The sequence below is a fragment of the Cetorhinus maximus genome, chromosome 2, assembly GCF_964194155.1.
Source record: "Cetorhinus maximus chromosome 2, sCetMax3.hap1.1, whole genome shotgun sequence".
NCBI classification, from domain to species: domain Eukaryota; kingdom Metazoa; phylum Chordata; class Chondrichthyes; order Lamniformes; family Cetorhinidae; genus Cetorhinus; species Cetorhinus maximus.
In genome coordinates this window covers 156,555,028-156,581,362 of record NC_135880.1, presented here as the reverse complement: position 1 = coordinate 156,581,362, position 26,335 = coordinate 156,555,028, and the positions used below count along the sequence as shown (strand labels likewise).

Sequence of the window (26,335 nt, the reverse complement as noted above, 5' to 3'; positions counted from 1 at the left end):
TTGGGACATTTACAACATTAACAACTTGCATTTCTATAGCACATTTATTGAATGCGATCGGAGTAACTGCAGGGAAACATCCAGCCTCTTAATTGGGCCACCTCCAATGGCAGGACTGAGACTAGAAACTCAGCACAGTTGTTAAGTGTAGGAATTGTAGCACATCTGTAAATTAGCTTCCAAATATTCTCAGCAGAAAATGTGGATAAAGGTATTTCACATTATTTTCAATTCTATTTTAATTTTCCAAAACTCCCTAAATTGGGGAAAGGTTCCATTAGATTGGAAGGTAGCAAATGTAACTCCATTATTCAAAAAGGGATGGAGACAGAAAGCAGGAACCTACAGGCCAGTTAGCTTAACATTTGTCATAGGGAAAATGTTAGAAGTTATTATTAAAGAAGCTAAAGCAGGGCACTTGGATAAGTTCAAGGTAATCAGGCAGAGTCAACATGGTTTTGTGGAAGGGAAATCGTGTTTAACCAACTTATTGGAGTTCTTTGACAGAGTCACATGTGCTGTGGATCAAGAGAAACCAGTGGATGTACTGTACTTAGATTTCCAGAAGGCATTTGATAAAGATTATTGCAGAAAATAAAAGCTCATGATATAGGGGGTAACACACTGGCATGGACAGAAGATTGGCTGGTTAACAGGAAGCAGACAGTGGGCATAAATAGGTCTTTTTCAGGTTGGCAAGTTGTAACGAGTGGTGTACCACAGGATCAGTGCTAGGACTTCAACTGTTTGCAATTATATAAATGACTTGGATGAAGGGATGGATGAAATGGATGCCAAATTTGCTGGTAACACAAAGATAGATAGGAAAGTAATTTGTGAAAAGGACATAAGGAGGCTACAAAGAGATATAGATAGGTTAAGTGAGCAGGCAAAGATCTGGCAAATGAAGTATAATGGGGGAAAATGTGAAATTGTCCAGTTTGACAGGAAAAATAAAAACAAAGCATATTATTTAAATTGTGAGAGATTGCAGAGCTCTGAGATGCAGAGGGATCTGGGTGTCTAAGTGCATGAATCGCAAAAGGATAGTGTGCAGGTACAGCAAGTAATTAGAAAAGCTAATAAAATGTCATAATTTACTGTGAGGGAAGTTGAATACAAAAGTAGGGAGGTTATGCTTCAGTTATACAGAGCGCTTGTGAAACCACATCTGGAGTACTGTGTACAGTATTGGTCACCTTATTTAAGGAAAGATGTAACTGCATTGGAAACAATTCAGAGAAGGTTTACCAGACTAATACCAGGAATGGGCAGGTTGTCTTATGAGGAAAGGTTGGACATGGTTGGCTTGTATCCACTGGAGTTTAGAAGAGTAAGTGAGGACTTGATTGAAACATATAAGATCCTAAGGGAACTTGACAGGGTGATGTGAAAAGGATGCTTCCTCTCGTAGGAGAATCTAGAACTGGGGGTCACTGTTTAAAAATAAGGGGTCGCCCATTTAAAACAGAGATGAGACAAAATTTTTTCACTCAGAGGATTGAGAATCTCTCTTCCTGAAAAGGCAGTAGAAGCAGAATCTTTGAATTTTTTTAAGGTAAAGGTGTATAGATTCTTGATAAGCAAGGGGGTGATAGGCTATCGGGGTAGGCAGGATACAGATTTGAGGTTACTATCAGATCAGCCATGATCTTATTAAATGGCAGAGCAGGCTCTAGGGACCGAATGGCCTACTCCTGTTCCTTATGCTAAGATGCTATGGAAAAAGTTATAATGAAGTGATAAAATACACTCAGCAATTTCCATTTTAATTAGTTTACACAAGGTGTACAATCTCCAGCCTTCAGCTCTTACAGTACATATATATCAATGTGTCCACAACAGATCAACTCCTAAGGTTTCATTCTTGCACAAGATGGATTATGTGCCCAAAATGATTGAAAACAAATAGAGTCGAGGTAAATACAAATCAAAAATGCTGGATATACTCAGCAAGTTTGGCAACATCTATGGAAAGAAAAACAGAGTTAACGACTCATGTTGGTGATTCTTCATCAGAACTGGGAGTGTCAGAGATAGCATCGTTTTTAAACCAGGCAGTAAAAAGTGGGAGGGAAGGAAAGATCAGACTGGAAGGTCTGAGATGGGGTGGAAGGTGGATAAAAATTAAATGCCAAAACGGATAAGCAGGCAAAGTAAATATAGATAGTTATAGGGCAAGAAACAAAAGAGGTATAAATGGGAATGCAGAATTGACATCAAAGACCGAAGGGCAGAGGCTATGGTCTGAAATTGGTGAACTCAACATTAGAGTCCCTAATGCCTAGTCGAAAGATGAGGTGCTGTTTCCCTTTGAATCTCATTGCAACCTGAAGGAATCCCCACATTTCAGTACATGGTTTAAAAACTACATTTCTGAGCACTCCCAGGTCTGACAAAGGATTACCAACCTTAAACATTAACTCTGTTTCTCTCTGCATGGATGTTGCCAGACCTGTTGAGGACTTCCAGCATTTTTTGTTTTTATTTCAGATTTTCAACATTCATAGTACTTTTGTTGTGTGTTTAGACAGAGGTTTAGGTGAAAATTTAACTTAAACTTGTCTCAAATTTTCAGTCAATGTATTCAATTGTCATTCAAAGCCTGTTGGGCAAAAATGTACTTTTTCCCCAGAAGACCATTAAGTAGAAAATATTTTTCTCACTCTTTGTTCAGAGAAAACCAGATACCATACTTGCCTCTTCTGCTACAGGAGGTACAGACGGTAAAGCAGGAAGTCCTTGAGGGCCAGCAGGCAAGGAGTCTTCCATGGCTCCTCTAGCAATCACCAATTTGACTCGATTCCCACACTGCCTCAGCACCTGAGCCACTTGCTCACTACCCATTCCAAGCAGGTCTGTGTCACCTATCTTTAGAATGTGGTCGCCACTTTGAAGTCGCCCATCCTTTAATCATAAATGGAGGATAACATTATGTGTGATGGACACAGACTATCTGAAAATATCAATTACAAGCTTTGCTCTTGGTCAGCTTGTTCAGGATGTACCTTGTATGCTCCTGAATGTTTATTTCTCTACATTAACAATGTTGTATGAAATATGCTGAAAGCCAGATAACCACCTTGAAATGGATGCCCTCCTGGAAGGATTCAGAGAACAAAGCAGCGCTTCATATGGGTTTACAGTAACCAAAATGAAAGACAAAACAATAAGTCTGACAATCAGCTATGATCTGAAACCAGGAGGCATTTAAATAGTTGAATTAGCACCGCAAAACTAAGGCAGGTGTTAGCTGAAAATCTTGTTGAGAAGTGAAGCAGGACAAGAACATGAAAGCCAGGTAACTCTGGGAGTCAGTAGAAAAGGGCACACTGAATAGGGCTTATGGCCACTATCCACGAGAAGAAATGACAACAAGGGTGGATACGGGAAAAAAAATGTACTAAAACTGGAAAAGACACTAGGAGAAATCTGCTATGCCAACAACAGTGTTCCACATGACAAGCATTAGCCTTGAGTACGCATGCAAATAAAGTCCGCCCTGCTAACAGTTTAAACGTTCATGCTGGAGAATGTTAAGCAGAAAGACTAAATTACTTATAGCTCTACCATGGTGGGAGGGGGCGTGGTTAGCTGAGTTGGCTAAACGGCTAGGGTGTGGATCAGACTATAAGACATAGGGGCAGAAGTAAGCCATTCAGCCCATCGAGTCTGCTCTGCCATTCAATGAGATCATGACTGATCTGATAATCCTCAATTCCACTTTCCTGTCTTTTCCCCATAACCCTTGATTCCCTTACTGATTAAGAATGTCTATCTCAGCTTTGAATATACTTAATGACCAAGCCTCTACAGCCCTTTGCAGAAAAGAATTCCACAGATTCACTGTTCTCTGGGAGAAGAAATTCCTCCTCATCTCTGTTTTAAATGGGTGACTCCTCACTGAGATTATGCCCTCTGGTCCTAGACTCTCCTGCAAGGGGAAGCAACCTCTCAGCATCCCTGCCAAGGCCCCTAAGAATCTTATGTATTTCAATCAGATTGCATCTCATTCTTCTAAACTCCAATGAGTACAGGCCCAGCCTACTCAACCTCTCCTCATAAGAAAATCCCTCCATACCCGGGATTAACCTAGTGAACCTTCTCTGGACTGCCTCCAATGCCAGTATATCTTTCCATAGATAAGGGGACCAAAATTGTTCACAATATTCTAGGTGTGGTCTAACTAGTGCCTTGTATAGTTTTAGCAAGACTTCCCTATTTTTACACTCCATTCCCTTTGAAATAATGGCCAACATTCCATTTGCCTTCCCTATTACCTGCTGAACTTGTGATTTTTGTGTTTTTGTGAACTAGTCCTTTGTGATTCATGCACGAGGACCCCCAAATTCCCGTGCTGCAAATTTCTGCAGTCTTTCTCCATTTAAATAATATTCAGCTCCTCTATTCTTCCTGCCAAAGTGCATAACCTCACATTTTCTCACATTATATTCCATCTGCCAAGTTTCTGCCCACTCACCTAACCTGCCTATATCCTTCTGTAGACTCCTTGTGTCATCCTCACCACTTGCCTTCCCGCTTACTTTTTTGTCATCTGCAAACTTAGCGATAGTACATTTACTTCCCTCATCTAAGCCATTGACATATATTGTAAATAATTGTGGCCCTCCTTATCCCAACTCTCTGTCTTCTATTAGTTAGTCGATCCTCTATCCATGCTAATATACTACCCCCAACACCATGGGCTCTTATCTTATTAAGTAGCCTTATGTGCGGTACCTTATTGAACGCCTTTTGGAGATCCAAATACATTACATCTACTGTTTCCCCTTTATCTATCCTGCTTGTTACCTCCTCAAATAATTCTAAGAAATTTGTCAGGCATGATTTCCCCTTAATAAAGCCATGGTGACTCTGTTTGATTATGTATTTCTAAATGCTCTATCACAACCTTTATAATAGACTCCAACATTTTCCCAATGACAGATGTTAAGCTAACTGGCCTATAGTTATAAAAACAAAAAACTACTGCGGATGCTGGAAATCCAAAACAAAAACAGAATTACCTGGAAAAAGTCAGCAGGTCTAGCAGCATCTGTGGAGAGGAACACAGTTAACGTTTCGAGGAAGAGTCATATGGACTCAAAACGTTAACTGTGTTCCTCTCCGCAGATGCTGCCAGACCTGCTGAATTTTTCCAGGGATTTTTATTTTTGTTACTGCACGCACTCAGTCCTCTTAGACTTTCTTACCCAACAACTGCACGCACTCAGTCCTCCAATGCCAAAAGCACAGGATTCGATCCCCATTCTGACTGAGATAGACTCGGGGCCTTTCTCCTCATCCTACCCACAGTAAAAAATCCCTGCACTTGCCATGGTTTGGTGAATAATCTTCAAGGGCCTGCCTTCAGGCAGAGAACTCAAGAAGTTTGACCATAAAAGAACTAAAGTATGAAATAATTGGTGTGAATGTTAAAACTTTAGACATATGATGTAATTACAAATAGGCAATACAGCTGACAGCCTGCAGGCACAGCAGCAATTTTTAAATATGCTTCACACAAGGTGCTTGACATTGTCCCTGCTTTGTGTATTACATATAAACTTGTCCTACAATCAGTAGAGATATTTAATCATCAATAATCTGGAGGAGGAGGTCCTAAGTAGCTTTAGTCACAAACTCTTAACAAGAAGACCACCATAGTAATCATTGGCTGCAAGAGCATCAAGTGAGAGAGAAATAATGAAGCTGAAGTAGTAATATTAAGTTCATGTCGTTGAACTGAGTAACTTGTCACACAGACACCCGCAGATACATGGAAAGCAGTGCCTAAAGGTAGTTACTTGAGGTTGCATTTTGACACTTGTTTTTGTCTTACGAAAGAAAGAACAGATTGCTTTCATAGCCAGTGTCCCAAAACAGTCAGCAGCTTATAGTGCCCTCTGCCCAGCATTACTGGATAATCTAAATAGAAAATTTGAGGAAGCAGCACAGAATAATTCACAATGCGCAGATCGGGGAAGCCGGTGGTGAAACAGAGACAGGAACAGGAGTAGGCCATTCAGCGCCTCAATCCTACTCCGCCATTCTATTAAAACATGGTTGATTTGTACACCATGCAAACATGAAGTTGCGAGAAAATTGGGCAAAGATTTAGGTGGCCACAATATGTTCAAGGACTTGAGCGGAAAGGGAAGCTAGAAGCGGAGTGGCAATTTACAAGGCCAGATAGGTCAAGGGTAGGTTTTTGAAGAGGAGACTGATGATGACAGATTTGAAAGGGATTACCAATGATTAGGAAACTGTTAACAATGTCAGCTAACAAGGGAGCCAGTAAGGGAGGTTAAATGATCTGCAATTTAGTTGAAGTCGGGCTGAAAGAGCAAAAGGTGGGTGTCATGGACAAGATGAGCTTGCAGGAGGTATGAGAAGACTTAGAAGATAATTTATACCAAGATGAGTGTTCAGGGCTAGGGCTGAAAGGAAACTTGGAGGAAGCTTGTGCCCACAGACTGAATGGGTGGATTCAAGTATAGTAACAAAAAAAGCAATGAGCCTTTCACATTTGTTTTTGGAGGTGAGGATAGAAGGAACAGGGGAGAAAGATTTATGTAGATAGTTAGCAATGGAAAAAAGGTTGAGATTATTTTGCATTCCAGGATGATCCAGGAGTAATGAGCAGTGTTGGCAGAAGAGAGCAAAGCCTAGTTAGTGCTTGCTGAAGTCTAGCCAGATATGATGACTAAACCAGTTGTGTGCCATAAATGTTCAAACTTACATCCATTGGATCTAAGAGAGTGAAGAGTGAAGATGGAGACTGTACAAAGAAGAGCGAGGAGGGTGGGATAGAGGAAGGATTTTACTGCAGACAAGGGCATCAAAGGTGGAAGTGGTGCTGTGATTTACCAAATTGGTAGCAACAGGAGTATTGCGGCGAACAGAGTGTGGAAGATTAGATAATTGGGAGTCTGAAAGTGCCATTTGTAAATGATTTGGGGAAGAGTTTTTTTTTAACAAATGTAGATGTAGAAGGAAGTGGGGGCTGAAAGGGGGTTGTGTGTCACGAGGGATAAAAGGAATTGATTAGAGGTGTCTACAATTGAGATGATGAGAGGTCACATGAGGCGTGACTATTAATATGGATAGGAGAATTTATATGGATGGAGAGGTTAAAGGGGCACAGACAGGCAGTGAACTCAGAGGAATGAGGGCAAAGTAAGTCAAGTTGGAGTTAAAAAGGATGGGATGTTACTCAGTGCTAAGAGTGAAAAGCAGCAAAAAATTTGTGGAAAACTTGCTGTGGTGCTGGGGGTGGGGGGGCAATACTAAGACAAGGAGACAGGAGAGGAAAGCCCAATGAGTGGTAAAGGGAAAAGAAAACGAGAAACAAAAATAATAGACTTGGGTCTGGACCGGTAGGCAAAATGTGCAAGCAAATGGAAACCGAGGTTATACAGGCATGACAAAGGTTAGGATAGATAGGTTCTGGCTGCAAATGGAGAATAGAGAGAAAATAAAACCAAGTCCAAAGTTAAAGTCAGAGATGTCATTGTAGGATGAAGTTAACTTGTAGGTTGAAACACCGATAAACTGATGACAAGTCAGTCTTCTTTGCTCCAGCTTTGTTTAGCAGTTAATCCCACATTGTCACTTTCACCATCTTGCTCCACCGAGGCTTCTGATCTTTGAACTCTATGGGGAGGCCTCTTGAAAAGTGAAGTTATGAAGCATGCTGATTGAAGTTACATGTGAAATTCTGCAAGTATTGTAACTGATCAATCAAGATTTGTTAAGCATGGCTTTACGCCCCCAAGGTATATTCAATAACCCTTCTGGCTTTAGAATGAACGTTTTTCCATCTGTGCTCTGCATCTGCTAATGATCAACATGTGAGTATCATGGTTTCAGATGTCATAATGCCACTCTTCCTTCCCCCTTCAAACAAAGGTAACAAAAAATTATCGTCTTAAAATCTGACAGAGATTCTTTATTGTCTTGATGTCTCTGTGGAGAGGGAGGCAAGTTGAACAAATCCACATTTGCTGATCTGGGGGTGGATATTACTTAGAAGAAAATGCCTCACAATGGTTTATGCTGATTGCACATGAAACACTGTTTTGTTAAGACCAAAGATTTGACAAACATCTATACCATTTGCCAACTCCCCAAAAGAGTCAGAGAAACTATAGCCAGCATTTTTACCTTGATGGGTGGGCGGGCCCTACCGGCTCGGTGGCGGGTGGGCAGCCGAACTCCGCTGCTGAAATGGGGCCCGCCGCCATTTTGAGTGGGCTGGCCAATTAAGGCCTGCCCAGCGGCCTGCACGGGGGGTGGAGGGATTCCCCATCTGTCAAAGTGCGCTCTTTCACACATGTGCGCGAAAGAGCGCACATCTCCCTGAGACTAAGTGCTGTCTCAGGGAGATTGCTGACAGTATAAAAATCTTTAAAAATAGAAAAATATTAAAATTATTAACATGTTCCCCTCATGTGACAATGTCACATGAGATGGGACTTGTTAATAAGAAGCACATAAACTTTATTGAAGTTTTTAAAAGCAGACATGAAACCTGATCCCGCCAGTGGATGAGGTTTCATGTATTATCAGAAGCCTTCTGGGCCTGCTGGCCTGCCCGCCAAACTTAAGGTTGGACGGGCAGGGCATTTAACAAGCTTCATTATCCTGTCAATAGCCTTAATTGGCCATTGACAGGTCGGAGGGCAGCCTCTGATTTTGCTGTCCGCCCGCCTTCCTCAATGGAGGTGTCAGCTGTGGCTCAGTTCATAGCACCCTCGCCTTTGAATCAGAGGGTTGTGGGTTCATGTCCCACTCCCGGAAACCAAGAACTGTGATTGTACTCGAACGAGTTGCAATCTGTGATTGTTGATAACTCGAAAGAGTTTCCTCAATATTTAAGTGGACCAGGATGATGTCGGGGGTTCCTCCTGCGTCATTTTCCCATCGGCGAGTGGGCCCCGCCCCCAAATCACCGACCGGAAAATTCTGCCCAATATGTAAGAGTTTATGAAATACATGGGGCAGGATTTTCTGGCTGGCAGGTGGGCAGAGCGGAAGCGCATGCGATCGCCGCCCGTGATCAGGTCGGTGCTGCCATTTTACACGGGCGGGCCAATTAAGGCCCGCCCAGCGTGAATCGCGGCTCCTGAAGGCAGCGGGAGTGGACGGGTGGCGGGACTGCAATGCCTGCTGAATCCAATGGCAACCTAGTTCGGTGCCCATCCATCCACTGTGAGCAGGGAGGTCCGAAACGACCTCACGTCGGCGCAGCAGCTGCCTGTCATCTCTGTGGGCTCCGCTCAGGGCGCTCCGGATGAGGGCGGCAGCTCCTCCGCCCCTCTGCCAGTGACTGTTGCATCCAATGAGGCTGCAATGACTGGGGAGATGTCAGCTGTGGAACTGGCAGCTCCCTCCCAGACGGGGCCAGCACAGGCTCCACGGGCCAGAGGATGGCCGCCAAGGTCATCGAGACCAACAGGACAGCAGAGTGAGCAGGCTGTCCCAGATGCCAATCCCAGCAAGGGGGCAGCACCAAGATGTAGCACCCAAAAGTGTAAACATAAGGCATCTTAGGCACACCACGGGTTTATCACTGGTGCTTTTGTGTTGGCCCGCAATGAGATCTTTATGAGTTGGTGTGGTGTTGAACATCTTTGTAATTTTGTTCTCTTAAGTTCCTTTTGTTATACCATTAAATTCAGACATGTCACCATGGCTGAGGGTGCCTCTTTTCTTCTGCAGGTGGATGGTTACCAATAATATTATGAGTGATTTGTGGGACATTCAGCTTTATTAACAAGGCCCTTAATTAATGCTCCTATTCTGGCAGATTTTGCACTCAGGTATCGAGTATGGGACCTGCAGCCCAGGCTTGTCCTGGAGGTCCATGTGTGTGCTAGCTGAAGGTTCGTTGGATTAAAGCCTTCCGGGTGACCTTGCCTCCCTGGAGTATGCCCGGGTCAGCAATTCCCTGTGCGTGCTCATTCTCGGACTCACTACTGGACTCATCGTGTGCAGCCGCAGCCACTGCGTCTACATCTTCTTCATCCACAACGTCCCCCCTTTCCAGCGCAAGATTGTGGAAAGCGCAGCATGCAACCACTACCAGCAACACACCATCTGGGGGGTACTGGAGTGCGCCCCCTAAATGGTTCAGGCATCGGAAGCGCATTTTGAAAAGGCTGATGGCGCTCTCCACCACAGCCCTGTGGATCCATGGCTCCTATTGTACCGCTGCTCAGCTTCTGTTCTTGGATGGAGGAGAGGTGTCAGGAGCCACCTGTTGAGGGGATAGCCCTGGTCACCCAGCAGCCATCCATCAAGCTGGGCTGGAGCACTGCAGAGCCCTGGCACCTGGGAGTGTCTGAGGATGTAGGTGTCGTGGGAGCTGCCTGGGTACCTTGCACAGACTTGTAGAATCAGCATCCTGTGATCACAAACTATCTGCACGTTCATGGAGTGGAATCCCTTCCTGTTGACGAAGGCACCGGGCTCACCTGCTGGCGCCTTGATGGCCACATGTGTGCAGACTAATACACCCTGGACGTGGGGGAAGCCAGCAATGGCCTTGAAGCCTCTGGCTCGCTGTGTCTGGCTTGCCTGGTCCCAATGGTAATGGATGAAGGTCAATGCACACCTGAACAGAGCATCAGTAACCTGCTTGACCCAAATGTGGGCAGCTGATTGGGAGACACCGCAAAGAACACCCACTGACCCCTGCAAGGAGCCGGAGGCATAGAAGTTGAGGGCAGCTGTGACCTTTAGAGCCATTGGCACGGGGTGTCCACCCACACAGCAGAGATCTCAGGCCCTATCAACTGACAGGTATAGTTGACTATCTCCTTTGAGAGATGGAGCCTCCTTCGCACTGCACCTCAGACATATTGAGGTAGCTGCTTCGCTGCCTGTTTACCCTGGCAGCAGGACAGTGGTGTCTTCTGCGGCCCCTTCCGCCTTAGACTACCTCTTGGCTCTACACCCCTTGTGGCTGCGCCTCCCCTCCCAAAAGGTGGTTCCCCTGGAGGCTAAATGCGCACTCCTGGCTTCCTCTCCCTTCTAGCCCTCCCTTCCTCATCAGAGGAGGTGCCTCCAGTGGAGAATTCAACTCCCATTCCCATGCTAAAGGAAGGCTTCCTGAAACCTGCAGGCCCAAAAACGATTCTTCAATGCAGAGTGCTGACCTGAAGGTTAAGAGCCCAGTCCAAGCAGCTGGTATTCATTTTGATGTATTGCAACTCACACAGGCAAGTATCAGTAACTTTTTAAGTGAAATATTTGATAGACCACACTCGCGTAGACCAGGCATCATTCTAGTAAATCTACACTGCACTCCCTCCATGGATCAGAGCTGCTCACAATATTCTAGGAAGGAAAGTAAATTGTGAAGAGGACAGAAGGGGGCTACAAAAGGATATAGATAAGTTAGGTGAGTGGGCAAAGATCTGGCAAATGGGGTATAATGTGCAAAAATGTGAGGATGTCCATTTTGGCAGGACGAATGGAAAAAAGCATATTATCTAAATGCTGAGAGATTGCAGAGCTCTCAGATGCAGAGGAGTCTGGGTGTCCTAGTGCACGAATCGCAAAAGGTTAGTATGCAGGTGTAATTAGCAAAGCTAGTAGAGTGTTATCATTTATTGCAAGGGTAATTGAATATAAGAGGAGGGAGGTTATGCTTCAGTTATACAGGGCATTGGTGAGAGCGCATCTGGAGTACTGTGTACAGTACTGGTCTCCTTATTTTAGGAAAGATGTAAACTGCATTGGAAGCAGTTCAGAGAAGGTTTACTAGATTAATATCTAGAATGGGCGGGAGGTCTTATGAGGAAAGGCTGGATAGGCTAGGCTTGCATTCGCTGGAGTTTCGAAGAGTAAGAGGCAAATTTGATTGAAACATATAAGATGCCGAGGGGTCTTGACAGGGTAGATGTGGAAAGGATGTTTCCTCTTGTGGGAGAATCTAGAGGCCACTGTTCAAAAATAAGGGGTACCCTATTTAGGTCAGAAATGAGAAAAAAAATTTTCTCTCAGAGGGTTGACGCACTTTGGAATTCTCTTCCTCAAAAGGTGGTTGAGGCAGAGTCTTTGAATATCCTTAAAGCTGAAGTAGATAGATTCTTCTTAAGCAAGGGGGTGAAAGGTTATCTGAAGTAGGCAGAAATGTGAGGTTGAGGTTAAGATTTGATCAGCCATGATCTTACTGAATGGTGAAGCAGGCATGAGGGGCCAAGTGGCCTACTCCTGCTCCCAGTTCATATGTTCGTATGTACGTATGATCTAACCAGGGCTGTATAAAGATAAAATATTTATTCCACCCCTTGTATTCTTGCCTCTAGATATAAAGGCCAGCATTCTATTAGCCTTTTTGATTATTTTCTGTACCTACTCAATGGCATTTTAATGATCTATCCAAGTCTGTCTGGACCTCCAGGGGTTCTAGATTTTCACCAAAGTACCCTGTTCTATCCTTTTTAGTTTCAAAGTGGATGGCCTCACACTTCCCTAAATTTAAATCCATTTGCCACAGTCTTACCTTCAACACCTCCTCTTACTTAGCCTTATAGGCTTAAAGGAGAACAACCCCACCTTCTCCAGTCTATCCACATAACAGAATTGTCCTTTGGGGAAGGAAATCTGTCAACCCTACCTGGTCGGGCCTACAGGTGACTCCAGACACACAGCAATGTGGTAGACTCTTAAATGCCCTCTGAAATGACCTAGCAAGCCACTCGGCTTGCAACAAACGGCTACAAAGTCACAAAAAAGAAATGAAACTAGATGGACCACCCAGCATTGATCTAGACACCGGAAACAACAACAGCAACCTCAGCCCTGTCGACCCTGCAAAGTCCTCCTTACTAACATCTGGGGGCTAGTACCAAAATTGGGAAAACTGGCTCACAGACAAGTCAAGCAAAGCCTGACATAGTCATCCTCACGGAATCATACCTGACAGATAATGTCCCAGACACCACCATTACCATCCGTGGTTATGTTCTGTCCCACTGGCAGGGCAGACCCAGCAGAGGTGGCAGCACAGTGGTATATAGTCGGGAGGGGGTTGCCCTGGGACTTCAAAATCGACTCCGGATCCCATGAAGTCTCATGGCATCAGGTCAAACATGGGCAAGGAAACCTCCTGCTGATTACCACATACCGCCCTCCCTCAGCCGATGAATCAGTGCTCCTCCATGTTGAACACCACTTGGAGGAAGCACTGAGGATGCCAAGGGCGCAGGATGTACTCTGGGTGCGGGATTTCAACGTCCACCACCAAGAGTGGCTCGGTAGCACCACTACTGACCAAGCTGGCCGAGTCGTAAAGGGCATAGCTGCTAGACTGGGTCTGCGGTAGGTGGTGAAGAGGGAAAAACATACTTGACCTCATCCTCACCAACATACCTGCTGCAGATACATCTGTCCATGACAGTATCGATAGGAGTGACCACCACACAGTCGTTGTAGAGACAAAGTCCCGGCTTCATGTTGAGGATGTCCCCCATCGTGCGATGTGGCATTACCACCGTGCTAAATGGGATAGATTTCAAACAGATCTAGCAACTCGAGACTGGGCATCCATGAGGCGCTGTAGACCATCAGCAGCAGAATTGTACTCGAACACAATCGGTAACTTCATGGCCCGCCGTATCCCCACTCTACCATTACCATCAAGCCAGGGGATCAACACTGGTTCAATGAAGAGCGCAGGAGGGCGTGCCAGGAGCAGCACCAGGCATACCAAAAATTGAGGTGTCAACCTGGTGAAGCTATAACACAGGACTACTTGCGTGCCAAACAGCATAAGCAGCAAATGATAGATAGGGCTAAGCGATCCCACAACCAATGAGTCAGATCTAAGCTCTGCAGTCCTGCCACATCCAGTCGTGAATGGTGGTGGACGATTAAACAACTCACTGGAGGAGGAGGCTCCAGGAAGATCCCCATCCTCAATGATGGAGGAGCCCAGCACATCATTGCAGAAGGCTGAAGCATTTGCTACAATCCTCAGCCAGAAGTGCCGAATGGATGATCGAGCTCGGCCTCCTCCGGAGGTCCCCAGCATCACAGATGCCGGTCTTCAGTCAATTCAATTCACTCCATGTGATATCAAGAAACGGCTGAAGGCACCGGACACTGCAAAGGCTATGGGCCCTGACAATATTCCCGCAATAGTACTGAAGGCTTGTGCTCCAGAATTTGCTGCACTCCCAAGCCTAGCTGTTCCAGGACAGCTACAACACGAGCATCTACCCGGCTATGTGGAAAATTGCTCAGGTATGTTCTGTACACAAAGGCAGGACAAATCCAATCCGGCCAATTACCGCCCCATCAGTCTACTCTCCATCATCAGTAAAGTAACAGAAGGGGTCATCAACAGTGCTATCAAGCGGCACTTGCTTAGCAATAACCTGCTCACTGACGCCCAGTTTAGGTTCCGCCAGGGCCACTCAGCTCCTGACCTCATTACAGCCTTGGTTCAAACATGGACAAAAGTGCTGAACACCCAAGGTGAAGTGAGAGTCACTGCCCTTGACATCAAGGCAGCATTTGACCGAGTGTGGCATCAAGAAGCCCTAGCAAAACTGGAGACAATGGGAATCGGGGTTAAACTCTCCGCTGGTTGGAGTCATATCTAGCACAAAGGAAGATGGTTATGGATGTTGGAGATCAGTCATCTCAGCTCCAGGACATCACCGCAGGAGTTCTTCAGGGTAGTGTCCTAAGCCCAACCATCTTCAGCTGCTTCATCAATTACCTTCCTTCCAACCTAAGGTCAGAAGGGGGATGTTCGCTGATGACTGCACAATGTTCAGCACCATTCGCGACTCCTCAGGTACTGAAGCAGCCTATGTCCAAATGCATCAAGACCTGGACAATATCCAGGCTTGGGCTGACAAGTGGCAAGTAACATTCGCACCACAGAAGTGTCAGGCAATGACCATCTCCAGCAAGAGAGAATCCAACCATCGCCCCTTGCTGTTCAATGGCATTACCATCACTGAATCCCCCATCATCAACATCCTGGGGGTTACCACTGACCAGAAACTGAACTGGACTAGCCATATAAATACTGTGGCTGCAAGAGCAGGTCAGGGGCCAGAAATCGTGCGACGAGTAACTCACCTCCTGACTCCCCAAAGCCTGTCCACCTTCTACAAGACACAAGTCAGGAGTGTGATGGAATACTCTCCACTTGCCTCGATGGGTGCAGCTCCCACAACACTCAAGAAGCTTGACACCATCCAGGATAAAGCAGCCCGCTTGATTGGCACCACATCTACAAATGTTCACTCCCTCACCACCGATGCACAGTACCAACAGTGTGTACCATCTACAAGATGCACTGCAGGAATTCACCAAGGCTCCTTCGACAGCACCTTCCAAACCCATGATCACTACCATCTGGAAGGTCAAGGGCAACAGATGGATGGGGACACTGCCACCTAGAAGTTCTCCTCCAAGTCACTCATCGTCCTGACTTGGAAATATATCACCGCTCCTTCACTGTCACTGGGTCAAAATCCTGGAACTCCCTTCTCAACAGCACTGTGGGTGTACCTACACCACATGGACTGCAACGGTTCAAGAAGGCAGCTCACCACCAGCTTCTCAAGAGAGCTAGGGATGGGCAATAAATGCTAGCCTAGCCAGCGAAGCCCACGTCCCATGAATGAATAAAAAAAACCACAATCCTTCATCTTAGGAACCATTCCAACTCCTTCATGTCCTTCCTGGACAGAATATTTCAGCTATAGCTTGTATAGGTTTATCATAACTTTCCTGCTTTTGTACTCTACTCTTTTGTTAATAAAGGCAAGGATCCTAAATATTGGCCCAGAACTTCCAACTTCTGGATGGTCATATCCTAGAGGTACCCTCCCCCACCCCAAGATGTGCTACAGAACCCTTCAGAAGTCCCGATGCACTGACGACACAGGGATTGCCCAGGAAGTTTGGACTTCCGATGGGCAATTCCCCTTCATCTGGGGTCAAAAGTCTCAACCTCTGAGGTTAGAGTCAGAGACTTCGGAAGGGACCAACTTACTTTCCAAAATAGTCACCCAGGAAAAGTTAGAAGGATTAAAACCAGTTCTAAATCCTAGTAAGTACACTACTGACTCCCCCGGCTCCCCACTAGATTCCCAACTTCCCCCTTCCCCACTACCCAGCCCTCCAAGTACCACCCCCCACCTGACTACTCCCCTCATCCCCCAGCTACACTCACTGACCCTACATCCCCGATCCACAGCCAACCCATCCTACCCACTCATCAGCCACCCTAACCCCTCACCCACCCACCTGCCACCTACCCCCCATGCACCCACTTACCTGCCACCCTACCCCCTTCCCCCACACCAACACCTTACACACTTACATTCTTTTCATAGTTCCTCCACGTGGTTTTGGAGCAGTTCAACCATCTACTTACCAGAATACGGCAGGTAGTGCCATAAAAAGATTCTGTGGCTGCTACGATGTTTCTTGCCACTGCTCCCCACAAGGATTGCTGCACTGAGAGAGTTTGGAAGGATCATCCGTTGGAAGACAGGTCCAAAAATTGTAGGAAGCCAAGTGGGTAACTTTTTGTCAGATTTGGTTCAGCAATAGGGATATCAGCCCAGATCGGAAGCTCTGGGACATTGTTTTTAGGAAGCATTCTTAACCTGTCCTGCCAATTTCAAATATTTCTTTGCATACACCCCACACTTTCTCTGTTCCTGCAATCCCTTTAAAGCTGCACCATTTAGTTCATATCAACTCTCCCTATCTGCCTACCAAAGTGTATCACTTCACAATTCGGTGTAATAAAGATGCTATGCAAATACAAGTCTTTCTTTCTCGAGTGTTTCATTCCACACTACAGTCTTTGCTCTTCAAAATAGCAGGGTTTATATAATGCTCCTTTGCCAAATTCCAACATCACCTACCAAATATTTTTCAACCACACTCCTCAAATGAATTTATTGTGGGGTCAGCATTGTTGAAATTTAAAGCCTTTCATCCCACCTCTGGAGAAAAATCACTAAAAAGTGCTCCTATGAAAAGGCACTGGCAGCTACTAAGGGCAGAATTTAATGTGAACAGATCCACACGCACTGAGGAGGCAGGTAGCGGATCAGAAAGCCATCTGCTCCCTCAGTGGGCTTTGCCTTGGTTCTTTAACTCAGCCACGGCATTAGCATCTCACTTCCGGGTTTCCCAACAATGACAGACTCTGAACTTCAAGATAACCCACACTCTGTGTGAATGAAGGATCTTGGTTTAAAGCAGGCAGTGAGGGCAGTGAGGACCAGAAAGCAGGTGGTCAGGAGAAAAATGCCAATCACCCAAACTAAACTGGTGTGGCTGGAAGTTATGGAGGATGTTAGCAGCAGGAGTGTGATGTCCAGGACCTAGATAGAGTTTTTTTCTTTCACGGGACATGGGCATCACTGGCGAGGCCAGCATTTTTATTGCCTATTGCTAACTGCCCTTCAGTGGAGGTGGTAAGTCACCTTCTTGAACCGCTGCAATCCATTTGGTGTAGCTACACTCTCAGTGCTGTTTGGGAGGGAGTTCCAGGATTTTGACCCAACAGCAGTGAAGGAATAGCAATATATTTCCAAGGATGGTGTGCAGCTTGGAAGGGAACTTGCAGTTGGTGATGTTCCCATGCATCTGCTGCTCTTGTCGTTCCAGGTGGTACAGTTTGCAGGTTTGGAAGGTGCTGTCGAAGGAGGCTTGGCGAGTTACTGCAATGCATCTTGCAGATGGCACACACTGCCGCCACTGTATGTCGGTGGTGGAGGGGTTGGATGTTAGAGGTGCTGGATGGGATGCCAATCAAGCGAGCTGCTTTGTCCTGGATGGTGTCGAGCTTCTCGACTGTTGATGGAGCTGCACTCATCCAGGCAACTGGAAAGTATTCCATCACACTCCGGACTTGTGCTGCATAGATGTGGACAGGGTTTGGGGAGTCAAGAGGTGAGTTACTCGCTGCAGAATTCCCAGCCTCTGACCCGCTCTTGTAGCCACAGTATTTATGTGCCTGGTCCAGTTCAGTTTCTGGTCAATGGGAACGCCTGGGATCTTGATAATGGGGGATTCAGTGATAGTAATGCCATTGAATGTCATGGGGAGATGGTTGCATTCTTTCTTGTTGGAGATGGGAATTTTCTGGTATTTGTGCAGCGTGAAGGTTACTTGCCCTTATCTGCCCAAGTCTGAATGTTGTCCAGGACTTCCTGCATATGGGAACAGACAGCTTCAGTGTCTGAGGAGTCGCGAATGGTGATGAACATTGTGCAATCAACAGCGAACATCCCTACCTCTAACCTTATGATGGACAGAAGATCATTGATGAAATAGCTGAAGATGGTTGTGCCTAGGACACTACCCTGAGGAACTCATGCAGTGATGTCCTGAGACTGAGATGATTGACCTTTAACAATCACAACCATCTTCCTTTGTGTAAGGTATGACTCCAACCATTGGAGAGTTTTTCCTGATTCCCATTGACTTCAGCTTTGCAAGGGTTCCTTGGTGCCACACTTGGTCAATTGTGGCCTTGATGTCAAGGGCAGTCACTCTCACCTCACCTCTTACATTCAGCTCTTTTGTCCATGTTTGAATTAAGGTTGTAATGAGGTCAGGGGTTGAGTGGGCCTGGCATATCCCAAACTTAGTGTCAGCGAGTAGATTGTTTCTGAAGAAGGTCCCGCTCGATAGCACTGTCAACGACCACTTCCATCACTTCACTGATGATCAAGAGTAGGCTGATGGGGCAGTAATTGGCCGGGTTGAATGTGTCCTGCTTTGTGGGCAGGACATGCCAAGACAATTTTTCACATCGTCGGGTAGATGCTAATGTTGCAGCTGTACTGGAACAGCTTGGCTCAGAGCACAGCCAGTTTTAGAGAACAAGTCTTCAGTATTATTGCTGGAATGTTGACAGTGTCCATAGCCGTTGCAGTATCCAGTGCCTACCTTCAGCCATTTCTTGATATCAAGTGGAATGAATTGAATTGACTGAACACTGGCATCAGTGATGCTGGCAACCTCTCAGGAGGAGGCCGAGATGGATCATCCACTCGAGACTTCTGGCTGAAGGCTGTTACAAATGCTTCAACCTTGTCTTTGCACTGATGTGCTGGGCTCCCCCTATCATTGAGGATGGGGCTCTTGCTGTAACTTTCCTCTGGTTCACTGGTAGGGTTCTTTACAGGAGTATTCAGCCATGTTTTCAGAGGGTAGCGCTCCAAGGAGCCAGCCACTGACACTAATGGTGTCACTGAAGGTATCAAGGAGCAAAAATCTGTGGGAAGTGTCCACCACAGAATGAAAGAAAAATGGCAGCTCTCTGGATATCCAGCACAGACCTCCAAGATCACCTTCCAGGGATCAGAAATTATCTGAACATTAAGGGACTGGAATCCCTTGCCATTAATGAAGACTCCCTGCATGTGGGAATCCAGCCATTGCAGTAAAAATGACAGCCCTCTGTGTTTGACAGAACGCACCCATGGTAAAGGTAACATAAGTGGCAGCCTTAGCAAACATGGCATCGGTGACTTGAGTCATGAACTTAGTGGGCAGCTGATGAGATCTGGGAGATTTCACCAACAAACCCCTGGAAGAACGCAGGAGGTTAAAAAATTCAGGGGCTGTGATGATATTGATGTCCATAGGGATCTTGTGCCCTCTTGGAAAGATCTTCTTCCAGGAGGCTACAGATGTTCACAATGACCTACTGCAAAAGCCTGAGCCTCCTGAGGCACTACTGTTCCATTATATTGAGGAAGTTTATCCTCTGTCAGTATACTCTGCTGGGTGTATCACTGCCTTCAAGCTAGAGTACTGCGCCCATTCCCTCTGTATATGGAATGGCATGTGGCTGTAAAGAAGGCAACTTCTGAGACGCTACTGCTGCAAAGGTTGCTCTCATGCTGCAGTAAAGGTTGAGAGCAGGAAAATTGAGATAAAGGTGAGTAAACTCCAAGGTAGGTGAAACTACTTCCAAAAGGTTGGAAATTACCATCCTAGCAATGAAATCAGACACTCAGAACAACTCCTGTAGGCATAAGCCTGTCATTAAGGCTGGCTACAAGCTATGGAATTTCACTCTTTAAAGGCCTTCCAGCACATGTTTCATTGGTCAGCGAATCCCCACTCTGCTGTCACCTTGCTGACCCTGGCCAGTTCTAACTTGGGAAACCCATACATTGGCTATTAAGGTCAGAATGCTAGGTTGAATTCTCAATTGACATTTTGAATATTTTAATTATGTACCCAACAGCACACCTGCAAGTCCATCCAGGTTAAACCTGGAGGGGGTTATGTTGGGCTCCTGGGCAGGTGCTATTTCGGGGCTTTAACTCACCACCACCAGCCAACCTCGCCATCCCTTGGAAGTTCAAGTTCTGTCCTAAGAGTCAGTGGAAGTTCTACAATCTATTCACTTATCTTCCCAATAACACTACAAAGATGAACAGCATTGATAAAATTAGATACTGAGTAAAGCAACCAACAGTATTTTTAGCTCCTTACCAGGTCAGCGACTCCTCCAGGTAAAATAGTCTTCACAACAACACCAGTTGTTCTTCCACCTACTATTCCAAATCCCAAACCAGAGCCATCGTTCACCAGCTCGATAGTCTCAACAAGCTGCCAATGGACCTGTTGGGGATAAAGAGAGTCTGCAATGCTTGCTTTTATAACACAACTCCATGCCACTAAAGTACACAAATAAGAATAAAAAGTCAGATAGCATGACAGCTACCGATCATAATGAATAAAAGTATACCTCTCTGAAAAACTCATTTATGGAACTAACCATTTCAAGTTTATGTGGGAAAATAGTTGACATTCTCATGACACATCAGTCTTAGACATGGAAAAGCAGAGCAGCCAAAATATAAAACATCTAACCTAAGTGATGCAACAATACAACTCTGCTGCAAGCACCGTGTAATCAAATTGTACCACAGCTTTTTTTTTATTCGTTCATGGTGTATGGGCGTTGCTGGCTGGGCCAGCATTTATTGCCCATCGCTAATTGCCCTTCAGATCTAAGTGGCTTGCTAGGCCATTTCAGAGGGCACTTAAGGGTCAACCACATTGCTGTGGGTCTGGAGTTACATGTAGGTCAGACCAGGTAAGGACAGCAAATTTCCTTCCCTAAAGGGGAACCAGATGGGATAAAATATATATGCAAATTGACATTTTTCAGAATATACTATCTAAAAAAAAACTCAGCCAAGACACCTGCTGGAGGAGGAAGTAGAAAGTGATTCATGGAGGCACAGAAAAAGAGGGGAGCAATGTTGCAGAAGTGAAAGAAAGTGGCCTTGGCAACAGAGTCACTGACACGGAGAAGTCTAAGATCAAAGAGTACACTACGGTTCTGCATCTTCAAACTCAGGCAGCAGCAGGAATGAGTGATGAATGCAAGGTCTCAGCTAGCAAAAGCTCAAGAGGATGGTTTTGGCTTTGGCAACATAAAGCTGGATAGAATGTTGGCCCACCCATGTCTTGCTGTTACTCAAGCAGTTGTGATTATACCAACATCTTCTGGATTTATAGAAGAATTGTTACTTTTACACAATTTACACACTATATACAACTACAGTTGGATGCTATTAGCATACATATGAAAGATAGCCATGTGTACCCTGTGAACAAGAGAGGACCAAGAATGCATCCTTGGTGCAAAGGTTGCGTGGAAGAATCTGCTGGAGGTGATGTAGTTGCAAGAGGTACAAGCAGAACCCGGAGACTGTGGTGCTGTAGGGGTACACTACAGAGAAGAAACCCTGAGAACAACGCAATGATAAATGGTGTCTAAGACGAGAAAGAGGTCAAGGAGCCACACACTAACAGAATATGTTATTTGTGACATTGACCAGTAAGGTGTCAATGCTATGTGTGGTGCAGAACCAAACTAGAAGGTCTTGAATAGGAGCATAATTGTGTTTTTGACAAGAAAGCAAAGCTTAGAGTTGAATAAAGGGATTAACAGTGGGTTTAAAAAGAGGATGGTGATAACTGGTCTTAGATCAGGTGGGAACAGTATGCAAAATATACTATGGAACAAACACAAAATGTATTTTTAAGAATTGGTTTTCTGAATAGATGTGCCTTGATGAAGGTGCCAGTGTACCTCATGTTAGTACACAAAGCAACTGCAACATAGAACAGACATGATTGCTCATATTGGGAGCTCCAATTTCAATCGAAACCTATATAGGTGTGAACAGGATTGGTAGCCATTTCATACCATTACCAAACACACATTCCTAACATACATTCCTCAAAATTAGCACTCTCAAAAGATTGCTAGCGGGTTTAGAAATATACAGAAGAAAACTATGCCAAAAATCTAAAAGTTTATTTATGAATATGAAGTACATTTTAAATTTCTGTTGCTCTCACTATACTCACCTTCTGCAATCAAAAAGGCACAGTGTGGTCATGTTGGGGTTGGGAGTGGGGGTAAGGGCACAGTAGAATAAAAGGTGCCCTGCTCTCAGATCCTCACCCCTGCTGATTTTCTCAGTTGCAACATTTCTTTCCTTTCTAGCAATGTGATTAATATTTTCCTTTTATAAGCATGATGTTGAAAACCATTTGCAGCAATTAAAACAAACCAGAATTAAAAAGCTAGGCTGACAGGACTAAAGTATCCCAAATAATTAGAGTGAAAATGCAGCACACTTAGCAGAAAATTACTTTAGGAGAATTAATGTGAAAGAACTAATCAACTGATTACTCAAAATATATACAAAATTAAGTAAAATCACTTCAATAAAAACATTCCAAAGAAATGAGGAGCACGGTATTTTCCTATAAGTACTGTTCACTTAAGTAGATTAGACCATATACAACATATACGCATTTCTTGTGCCTTAGGCAACCTAAAACAAATGCTCGCTTTCTATTTAACTTTAGACATGCCATTGACATCTACTCAGACTCTGAAGTATGCTGTACTTACAATAGAAGAATGTGCAGAGAGTGTACTCGCATCCGATGGTGTACGTGAAACTACTGGACTGGATAAATGTGGAATGGATCCTCTGGCAACCACCAACTGGATCTGCTCAGTGGCTTTCTGCAGGATGCCAATGGCTTGTTGATGGGTGACAGTCTGGTCTAGGAGCTGTCTGTTGATAGCTAGGATTTGGTCTGATTCCTTTAGTTTGCCATCTCTATCAATAGAGTGTAGAGATGGAATACTTAATTTTATTTATTCCACACCATGGTTTAATGATTTCAGTCTTACTTAATTAACTTCAATAAATAGTTTTTAACAACAGCAACAAAAATGGTGATTATGAATGTCTGCTGTGGCTCAAATACTCAAATTCCAATGTAAACTAAAACATCACAAGCAGGAAGGCAGCAAAACAAACAATTCAACCTGCCTAGCCTACAGTGAACTTCACACCTTTCAGTAACCAAGTACTGACCAACACCAGTGCTTATGAAAAGAAACAAAAACAGAAATACCTGGAAAAACTCAGCAGGTCTGGCAGCATCGGCGGAGAAGAACAAAGTTGACATTTCGAGTTCTCATGACCCTTCAACAGAACTAAGTAGAAATAGGAGAGGGGTGAAATATAAGCTGGTTTGGGGGGGGTGGGGTTGTTGGGACAAGCAAGCAGTGATAGGAGGAGATAACCAAAAGATGTCATAGACAAAAGAACAAAGGTGTTGAAGGTGGTGATATTATCTAAAAGAATGTGCTAATTAAGATTGGAGAGCAGGACAAGCAAGGTAGCTCTAGTCGAGGTGGGGTGAAATAAACCATGGGTGGAATACATTTAAAAATAATAGAAAAAGGTGGGAAAAGAAAAATCTATATAAATTATTGGAAAAAACAAAAGGGAGGGGGAATAAACGGAAAGTGGGTGGGGATGGAGGAGGGAGTTCAAGATCTAAAGTTGTTGAACTCAATATTCAGTCCGGAAGGCTGAAAAGTGCCTAGTCGGAAGATGAGGTGCTGTTCCTCCAGTTTGCGTTGAGCTTCACTGGAACAATGCAGCAAGCTAAGGGCAGACATGTGGGCAAGAGAGCAGGGTGGGGTGTTAAAATGGCAAGCAACAGGGAGGTCTGGGTCATTCTTGCGGACAGACCGCAGATGTTCTGCAAAGCGGTCGCCCAGTCTGCGTCTGGTCTCTCCAATGTAGAGGAAACCGCATTGGGAGCAACGAATGCAGTAGACTAAGTTGGGGGAAATGCAAGTGAAATGCTGCTTCACTTGAAAGGAGTGTTTGGGCCCTTGGACGGCGAGGAGATAGGAAGTAAAGGGGCAGGTGTTGCATATTTTGCGTTTGCATGGGGAGGTGCCATAGGTGGGGGTTGAGGGGTAGGGGGTGATGGAGGAGTGGACCAGGGTGTCCCGGAGGGAACGATTCCTACGGAATGCCACCGGGGGGGTGAAGGGAAGATGTGTTTGGTGGTGACATCATGCTGGAGTTGGCGGTTTCTTATGAAAAGAAAACTTACTCAATCTCTTTCTTACAGATCATTATATTACACAATATCTAACTAGGTCGTCAAAAAGAAAAGACAATAAAAAGTTAAAAATCTACTAGCAAAATATATGTAACAAACTGACGTGTCACACTAAACCTTATAACACTTATTGTTCAGCAATTCTAATACCTCTTCCGTTACAGCACTGCACTGACAAAAGCAGCGCTGTAATGTAAATAGATGGCTGCTTCTACAAGCCCCAAAGGAACTGCTTCTAAAACTCAATACAACACTTGCAGTTTTTAGATGGACTACATAAATTTTGTAATTTTTACATCCAATCACGATCTTGAAATTTGATTTTGCCCATACTTGGAATGTTTTTTCTTACAAATTTGACATGATTAGACTTGGTATTTATATAATTATGCTGTGATATTTACACATTTTGATAAATTCATCGAGTAACAAAAGTGTCTAAAGAATCATTGCAATCTGTATACAATGTAAACATAAACAAGAGCTTTCCAGAAAGTCAGCCATTGGCTAGATGAACAAATGTTTCAATTGAAGCTCTCACTAATCGCAGCATCCCATATTATTCCAAGCTCATAAATCATCTATGTGCCCCTCAATGCCAAACCGTAAAATAGCGCATCAAAGGAGGCCATTCAGCCAATCGAGTCCACATTTGGCTCTTTCAAATATCAATTAAGTCCCACTTCCCTGCTCTTTCCCCATATCCATACAATTTGTTGCATTGTTTCTTGTGTGCAGGAGGAAGAGGCCAGCCTTTCAAACCAAACAGGCATGCAAGCAAGCAGAAGTGTGGTCCCCCGAACCTGAAGACAATTCCACGAGAGGTTCAACGACCTAATGAGGGCACGAAAGACGAATGGCGTCCCACACTCAGTTACGATCCTCCACACTCTGATGCCCCCAGCATTCTGTACATCACTGCTCAGACCAACACACAGAATCACGCAGTGCAGAAGAGGCCCTTCAGCCCATCACGTCTGCACCGACACGTGAGAAACACCTTACCTACCTATTCCCATTTACCAGCACGTGGCCCATAGCCTTGAATGTTATGACGTGCCAACTGCTCGTCCAGGTACTTTTTAAAAGATGTGAGGCAACACGCCTCCACCACCCTCCCAGGCAGTGCATTCCAGACCGTCACCACCCTCTGGATAAAAAGGTTTTTCCTCACATCCCCCCTAAACCTCCTGCCCCTCACCTTGAACCTCGTGACTGACCCTTCAACTAAGGGGAACAGCTGCTCCCTATCCACCCTGTCCATACCCCTCATAATCTTGTACACCTCGATCAGGTCACCCCTCAGTCTTCTATGCTCCAACGAAAACAACCCAAGTCTATCCAACCTCTCTTCATAACTTAAATGTTTCATCCCGGGCAACATCCTGGTGAATCTTCTCTGCACCCCCTCCAGTGCAATCACATCCTTCCAATAATGTGGCGACCAGAACTGCACACAGTACTCCAGCTGTGGCCTCACCAAGGTTCTATACAAATCCACATGACCTCCCTACTTTTGTAATCTATGCCTCGATTGATAAAGGCAAGTGTTCCATATGTCTTTTTCACCACCCCACTAACATGCCCCTCAGCCTTCAGAGATCTATGGACACACACGTAAAGGTCCCTTTGTTCCTCAGAACTTCCTAGTGTCATGCCGTTCATTGAATACTTCCTTGTCAAATTACTCCTTCCAAAATGTATCACCTCATATTTGTCAGGGTTAAATTCCATCTGCCACTTATCTGCCTATTTAACCATCCAGTCTATATCTTCCTGTAGCCCAAGACACTCAGCCTCAATGTTAACCACCCAGCCAATCTTTGTGCCATCCGCAAACCTACTAATCCTACCCCCC

General features: G+C 44.9%; 1 protein-coding gene across 16 annotated transcripts in view; it reads right to left on the bottom strand.

Annotated features, from left to right (window-relative positions):
- Positions 1-26,335, bottom strand: part of mpdz (multiple PDZ domain crumbs cell polarity complex component) — a 420,746-nt gene that overhangs the window by 301,267 nt on the left and 93,144 nt on the right. For 15 of the 16 annotated variants that reach the window (XM_078570536.1, XM_078570535.1, XM_078570542.1 and 12 more), the window contains 3 exons: positions 22,955-23,168; positions 20,509-20,637; positions 2,701-2,907 (listed from right to left, as the gene is read on the bottom strand). In XM_078570536.1, the coding sequence (XP_078426662.1) occupies positions 2,701-2,907; positions 20,509-20,637; positions 22,955-23,168 (550 nt within the window). The remainder of the gene's footprint in view (positions 1-2,700; positions 2,908-20,508; positions 20,638-22,954; positions 23,169-26,335) is intronic. The other variant, XM_078570543.1, reaches the window with a different exon arrangement.